The 8447-nt window shown below is 43.7% G+C and overlaps 1 protein-coding gene across 1 annotated transcript; it reads right to left on the minus strand.

Annotated features, from left to right (window-relative positions):
* Nucleotides 1-201: 201 nt before the first annotated feature.
* Nucleotides 202-858, minus strand: LOC134078917 (uncharacterized). The gene has a single exon (XM_062535082.1). It carries the CDS (start codon nucleotides 856-858, stop codon nucleotides 202-204), a length of 657 nt encoding a protein of 218 aa, XP_062391066.1.
* Nucleotides 859-8447: the final 7589 nt, after the last annotated feature.

The raw sequence follows: 8447 nt of genomic DNA on the forward strand, positions 1-8447 counted from the left end.
GTCACCTGAGATGATAAAGCAGCAATCTCCTCACTGAATTGTCATCGTTGGCAATAGCGAATGATGACCACTTCCGCTCTCAACAGCTCGTCCAGAGTTAAGATGCAACGCCAGGATGTTGTCTTGTCTTGTTGGTTTGCCGGCCAAAGGAGTTTCCAACTGCTTCCTCAAGCGACTCCGTTCCAACAACATAGATTTTATTCAGAAGAACCAGGCGACTGCTGTTTTCAGTCGCCTCCAGTCAGAAAAATAGACAATGAGATGATCAGTAGGATTAGATGCATCATATATATTAATGGCATTTACGGTCTCCTCCCTTCTAACCTCTTCGTCACTGGAGTCCATAGTAATGTCCAGTACGGCTTTAGGCCAGTCCTCCTCGTTCCTCCAGAGAAATGCAGGCCCTTCAAGCCACCGGTCGTTCTTCAGCAAGTCTGTCACCTTAAGTCCTCTCGATGCCTCATCTGCTGGATTGTCTTGGGTACGGACGTGTCGCCACTGTGATGGCTCAGATGCATCTCTGATAGCTGTGATTCTATTTGCCACAAATGTATGAAAACGTTTATCCTCATTGTTAATGTACTTAAGCACTGAAGTGCTATCAGTCCAGAAGACTGAGTGACTCCGTTTAAGTTTCAGCTCTGCTCTCAACATTGCATCTACTCTGACTGCAAGGACAGCCGCTGTCAACTCCAGCCGTGGAATCGTTACAGCCTTCAGCGGAGTCACTCTGGCCTTGCCCAGAAGAAGGGAAACCTGAATGTTGCCTGATGTATTTGACATGTGAATGTACGTTACGGTTCCATAACCGCCTTCACTTGCATCCGCAAAGTGATGCAATTGGATGTTCTCAATCATTCCAAAATGCACCGGCTTGATGCATCTGGTCACACTGAACGTTGCTAGCAAATCCAGGTCTTCTAACCATCCTTTCCATTGATGCAAGATGTCAGGTGGTAAATCTGTCTACAGAGTTCTTGCTGCAACATTTTGGCAAGTAAAGTGACTGGCGCCAGGAAACCTATAGGATCATACACTGAGCTTGTGATTGAAAGCATACCACGTCTAGTGAGAGGCTGCCTTTTCATCTCCATCTTGAACTTGAAGGTGTCTGTCTCCACACACCACTGTAAGCCTAAAGCTCTTTCCACTGGAAGCTTGTCACAATCAAGGTCCAACTCCTTCAGGTCTTGAGCCCTTTGATCCTCAGCAATGGCTTGTAAAACAACACGACTGTTGCTAATCCACTTTTCCAAGCAGAAACCCCCCTTTGAGCATAGACCAATGAGGTCTTTAATCATCAGGATAGCTTCCTGTGCCGTGGCAGAGCTCTTCAAACAATCATCCACATAGAAATTTTGTTTAATAGATTGCAGTACTTCCCCTGAACACTTGGACTGATTATCATCAGCAGTTTTTCTCAGTGCAAAGGCAGCACAACTGGGGGAGGAGACTGCGCCAAACAGATGTACCGTCATCCTATATTCCACCAGGTCTTTAGTGACATCTCCATTTGGCCACCAAATAAAGCGAAGAAAATCTTGGTCCTCCTCGGTCGGACACCTTGTGGCACCTTGAGACATAACATGTCCACCGCAGCAACATATTTGGCTGCTGCACCGGAGTTTGCTAGGATCTCAAAACCGGATTATGAATGTGCCTTGCCATAGAGAAACATATGATAATGAACATAGGCTATTATGCCACAAAAACATGGAGTAGGCCTAAGTGGAGCTAAATGAAGTTATTATTTTGCTGTCACTTTGTCTGTTTTATGACCTAGAAGGTTGCATCTGGTATCTGTGGATTGCTCTGTGTCTCCCCTTTCATCTGGTTTGCGTGCCATATCGTTTTAATCGTGGGTACGAGTAAGTCAAACGAGAGTAATGGTAGCATAAGCTATATGACATTATTATTTGTTTGTCACTTCCTCTGTTTTTGTGACACAAAAGGATCGATGTATTTGGTATCAATAGAAAACTATGTTTCTCCTCTTTCATTTGATATGCGTGGCATGTCTGTGCGATGCCGGTTTCGCGCATGATTCAAGCGAGAGTATGGATGCACGCGTGAACGCAGACCAATATAGACTGTAAATATGATATACTTTGATTTAACTTCATGATTTTTTTTAATTGTCATACTTGATCGTACAGACAAGTGTCTAGTCTCGTTGGAAAGCCCCGCTTCAGCTCTTTCGTGCAATAAAGTCTATATTGCTCTGCGTTCACGCGTGCATCCATACTCAGACAGTGATTTCGAGCAAAACTAGTAGTGCCCTGGCCAGAACTAAGGGGGCTGGGCACTACCGGGCCCCATGGTAATTCGAACACTGCAGTGATACAGACGCAGTAAGGCATTGTAGTGATTGAAATCGTCATTTAAACCACCAAAGCGGTCCAAACACAATGAAAAACGTTAATATTTAAATATTTTATATCTGTGTATCAATCTGTGTAGCGACTTGTTAGGGCCCGAGCACCGAGGTGCGGCCACTGAAAGTGGCTGCACCGTAGGTGCAAGGCCCTATTGTTTTTGCTCAGATTATTATTATTATTATTATTATTCTTTCATCGTCTTACCCTGTGCGCCCTTTTTTCACCAACTTAGCATGCTCCAAAACTCTTGTATTTTGGCAGCTACATGTGGAGTTTATGTGGCTACTCAGTGACAGAGCTCTGGCCTAGGGCGTGGCTCAGGGACTCTATAGCGCCACCTATCGCGCTGTCTGCTGTGGTTGACACATGCATTCACGAAAATGGCCCAGATTTGGTGGGCATGTGTGTTCTATTAATCTGAACAACTCTTACATTTACACTCTATAGTAAATATTAGAAGAATTTGAGTTATGATTATGATTATGATTTTTGCACATCATGTATTTTGAAACACTTCTCCTAGACAGTTTATCGAAATCATGTCATTTCAGCAGTAAAATGATCTTGAGGGGTTGCCCAAGAGAAATTGCGAACAGATTTTTGAATTTCAAAAGTATATTGAAATGGCGAAGGTTTGAATTATGGCGACTTATTACGAAACAGGAAGTTGGTGTAATAAGCAGAAAAAAGGTTATAAATTGGATGTAATTTGGCAGCTACATGTGGAATTGCTTTTGCTAGTCAGGGACAGAGCTCTGGCCTAAGGTGTGGCTTCGGGACTCTACAGCGCCACCTAGTAGCACGTTATCCGTTGTGGTTGACACAAACATTCACGAAAATGAACCAAATTTGTTGGGCTTGTGTGTTATTGCTATGGCTTGTCAGAGGCAGAGCTTTGGCCTAGGGTTTGGCGTAGGGACTCTATAGCGCCACCTAGCACATTGTCTGTTGTGGTTGACACAAACATTCACGAAAAATGAACCAAATTTGGTGGGCTTGTGTGTTATTGCTATCGCAAGTCAGAGACAGAGCTCTGGCCTAGGTTGTGGCTTAGGGACTCTATAGCGCCACCTAGTGTGTTACCTGTTGTGGTTGACATATACATTCACGAAAATGAATCAAATTTGGTGAGCTTGTGTGTAATTACTGCCGCAAGTCAGAAACAGAGCTCTAACCTAGGGTGTGGCTTAGGGACTCTATAGCGCCACCTAGCGCATTATCTGTTGTGGTTGATACATTCACGAAAATGAACCCGATTGGTGGGCATGTGTGTTATTGCTACTGCTAGTCAGGCATAGAGCTCTGGCCTAGGGTGTGGCTTAGGGACTCTATAGCACCACCTAGCACATTGTCTATTATGGTTGACACATTCACGAAAATTAATCACATTTGGTGGGCATGTGTGTTATTGTTACAGCTAGTCAGGGATAGAGCTCTGGCCTAGGGTGTGGCTTAGGGACTCTATAGCGCCACCTAGTGCATTGTCTGTTGTGGTTGACACACACATTCACAAAAATGAACCAAATTTGGTGGGCTTGTGCGTTATTGCTATCGATAGTCAGAGATAGAGCTCTGGCCTAGGGTGTGGCTTAGGGACTCTATAGCGCCACCTAGCGTGTTGTCTGTTGTGGTTGACACATACATTCAAGAAAATTGACCAAATTTGGTGGGCATGTGTGTTGCTCATGCACATGCCCACCAATACGCACAAGTTGCTTTGTTAGATTCCGAAATGTCACAGGTCTCCGCACCGCAGGTGCTCGGGCCCGCCATCGCCGCTTGCGGCTATATTTATTTTTTAAATTTGGTTGTTTGCTCCATCTAGCCTCTATTGTCTTATGTATGTTTCTTGTTTGTATGATCGTTTGTTTTACAGTGCTTTGGTCAATTGTAGTTGTTTTTTTTAAAGTGCTATACAAATAAATTCACATTAACATTGACATATTTGTTTTCATGTAACATTTATTTTCTATTTTTGTTATTAGTTTCATGACCATATACTTGGGGTATCACTTGGTCCCTCACAGACATTTACAAAGAAATATTGACAACTCTTGACATCTCAGTCAAAGCATGTAATGACTTTGCATCCTTTTTTAAGGGAAACATTTACAAGATCAGATCAAACATATCCAATGCATTTCAAACAAACCACAATCTGGAACCACCTGTTGGAGTAAGGGGATTCAACCCAACATTGTCAGAGTTCAGTTTGATAGATAACTAGAAAAGCACTCAGAGAGTGCAGCTACCTCCGCTTGCATTGTTCTTCCTACAGTAGGTTGTCATACATTTGAACCAAAACTATTCAGATCGCCACCACTTGGCCATACCATACCATTACACCACCAAGCTAAATACATAAATGCCTCTGGAATCCCGACAGAATTACGGATCAGTCCCAAAATGTAATCGTTTCCTCATTGGGTCATGTCTGACCTTCCCTGAAAATCTCATTGAAATGCATCAATTACTTTTTGAGTTATCTTGCTAACAAACAGACAGACAAACAAACGCCGGTCCCCGATGAAAACATATACAGATGGTACGGATTGAGAATGCTCCTTTCTTTCCCGCACATCGGGAATCCCGAAGCATCGGGACTTTGTAATTAAAACTGCAACCGCAGGGGGGCAACATAGACCGCCCTAATAATATGAAGGTTCGGCTCATGGAAAAACCCGAGGACGCCGCGCTGGTGACAAGCGGAGAAAAGAGACATGACGCTCGGCATGTTAGATTGCAGTTGCAGAGTTTTCGAATGTTTTACAGCCTACCTCACAGCTCTCTCACTCGACGTAGCCTATAACTCAGTCCAGCAGAGATGCCAGAGCAACGTTTTGGTCAATGGAGAGGGAGAGAAATGCTCCGCATATCCGTCTCATTTAATCATTAAAATGAAAGTGATGACTGGCGAAATTAATCAAACGACGTTTCAATAAACCATTGTTGAAATGAATGAAAATGGCTTTAGAAAATCGCCTATAGGCCTATCAGAAGGAAATATCCTTCAATTCAACCTGAAATACTCGAAAGGCAACCTTAGATTAATTCATGAATTCATTACGGTTACAAGACCGCATTTCCGTGAATAGGCTATTATTGTCAATGTCAAGGCGAAGACAAAAGAGATGGACAATTTGGCTACATTTACATGCTAGGAATACTTAGAAATGTGTATAGGCTATTTTAAAACGGAGGCATGTTCATTTTAACCGGCGACGCTGGGTAGCCTACATGTACCCAGCACTTATTATCACAGATTTTGTCCCCACCACTTTTGACGACTGAAAATAAAATGTATTTAACAGAAATCTCTTTAATACATGCCTATGCTTGTCACTTTACTTATAACCGTAGGCTACATGCATGGAGAAGATCGCGCATTTTGTAACATTGTAACAATGGATGGTCAGATATGCGATAGGGCAATGAGGGTGATTCATTGTAACCATCGACTAGCAGGCCTAGCTCCGCAATATAAGTTTCTAGCAACGTATGTATCGTATGCATGTTCATGTTGATTCAGAGATGGGCATAGACTACCATAGGCTGCTGGGCGTCAAGCTATATGACAGCATTTTATCATGTGGTGAATTAATAACTAACGTCAGTTTAACTTTTGATCTGCGTTTCAAGTCCATGGCGCGAAGAAAGCATGACGGTGTTTACAATCGTGCTGTGGCGCAACTGGTTGGAGCATGTATGTCTTCATCCAGCGACCGAGGTTCAAAACCTACTCGAGGAACCTCTCCGGAACCCATCAAGAGAAAAGGCATCGTTTTATTAAAAAAATTAAAGATTTTCTGTTTTGCGATTTTTTTTTATGTTTGCGATGTCTGCTGAAAAGAAAAGTTAATAGCCTATGTGAATTCGTGGTTCAGCGCACATTTTTACATTGACATAGTGTCGGGCTCAAGTGTCTGTCGAGAGAGAAGAGGGAGAGGCAGTCGTCCTCAGTGCCACATATAGGTAGGCTATAATGTAGTGAACTGGTTAGACGAGTGTGGGGGAGGGGGAATGATCGCACAAGACAATTGCTCTTCATGAAATGGATCTCACAGACGGCTGTCGATTTTGAAATGTAGCCTAGGCCTACTACACCACTTGCGAAATCGGACGTGGCACATAGCCTAATTATTAGGCTACTGGATTTAATATAGCAAATCCATGGACTTTGTTCATCCTATATATACAATAAGTATAAAATCCGACAATCCAAAACGATAACGAGATCTCCCAGAAACGAAAAACAAGTTTGTTGAGTAGCCTAGTCCTTCCAACAATCTCAGCTTTTGCGTTTGATAGATAAAAGGCATCCTGTCCTGCTGTATTCCAATGAGAAAAAAAACATCCAAGGTATAGGGTCACGGTAATGCAGAATGCATGAATCTCTCTCTCTCTCTATATATAACGCACAAAACTTTGTTAAGCCAGCTCCATACATAACAATAGCTGCCGCGCACTGTCCCCGACCTCCATTTAAACTAAGGGCAAACCCATTCATTCATGCCCAAAAAATTATTGTCAGTAAGGATAGGTCATATTACCAAATGGCGAACCTCGAAAATTATTTAGGATAGAGCCGTGTCCATTACGCACTACAGTTATTTTTTAGGCTATTGTTTTATTTGAGTGTTTTTGTCTACCATGGCAAACATAGTTGAAACGTTCGCTCTAAACTTATGTATTTCCAATCGGCTGTCACAATCAGCTACAGCTGCGCTGATGATCACCATGAAAACTTGCAATGTCTATACAGAACTGCTTTCACTTCCCCGAGTCGCGAACGCAACATGCACAACAATATACCGATATTTAGCAAACACATGTTTTTCCAGCTCTCAAAACCGATGAGGTCCAGATCTCAGTGGCCTCATAGCTGCCTACAGCCATGCATAGTAAGCCTAATGATAGCCTTGCCAAATAAGTCATCAGTCACACACCCCTAATCGCGGGGTTGACCTGTTCCTTTCACACTGAGCCCCGATGAAAACAACCTCCTTGGCGGAGATAATAATTAGGCCTATCAAATTAAAAGCACACTACGACAGGTATACTTGTGTGATCACGCAACACAAGAGAGCATTTAGCGATGGGACAGTTGTGAATGAGTGCTTAACACCCTGGAGTCCAATACCCCCCGGGGGATTTGAAAAACACATCTCAATCTCTGCTTTTATCATATTATAGAAACACCATTAGAAACCTTTAATCAACTCGTTTTCAAATATATAGCCTATGTTTTAAGAGAATATGGCAATGATAATGGCACTTTGTAAAAACAATACATTCTTAGGATTTGTCGTCCTCTCATCAAGCCCATCCACCTAATTTGCATTTGAAAGAGCCAATCACTAAAGTGACACATTTAGTCTGGAAAAAGTAGCAGGCTAGCCTACTTTATGAGTTTTTTTGACCCCTCTAATAAATTGCCTATAGGCCTACTACGATATGGAGGAAGGGCTGTGTTATGGGAATAAACCGACACGATTCGCAGAGCTGTAGTCGGAGCGTAACTACTCCATTTATTTAGTCACACAACACACAACTTCCTAACTCATGTTCTGACGTGACAAACTCCAAAAACCAATCAGCACGCAGCGTTGCCATGGCAATGGCAAACATAACATTTCCCCCCCCCTTACAAGAATCTAAGTGTGATACTCAGTTGCAAAATCATTCAAGTGTGCAGGCCGGGTATGTGCACGGGCTGGGCGAGGCTGGTGGTCGGCACAGGTGTCAGGGGTTGCTTCCATGGCCTCTAGCTGGACAGGAGGCGCTGGGGCGTCGAGTTGTGGAAGAGCTGGGGCTGCTGCGAGGTCAGACCATGGGGCCGTGTTCAGACCTGGCCCAGAGGGTGCCTGTACTTTGCGCAGACGACTGGCATGCCAGCGAGTGCCATCCACGAGCCTGAATGTGGCGGGCCCAAGCTGTTGGCTGACCTGGACTGGATCTGACCAGAACGACTGCAGTTTGTTGTCACGGTGGGGTCGGCGGATCCTGACCCAGTCTCGAGCAGCAATGGCGGGTGGCCTGGCTCGCCGTCTCCGGTCAAACCAGTTCTTC

Source organism: Sardina pilchardus, chromosome 4, assembly GCF_963854185.1.
Source record: "Sardina pilchardus chromosome 4, fSarPil1.1, whole genome shotgun sequence".
Classification (NCBI taxonomy): Eukaryota; Metazoa; Chordata; class Actinopteri; order Clupeiformes; family Clupeidae; genus Sardina; species Sardina pilchardus.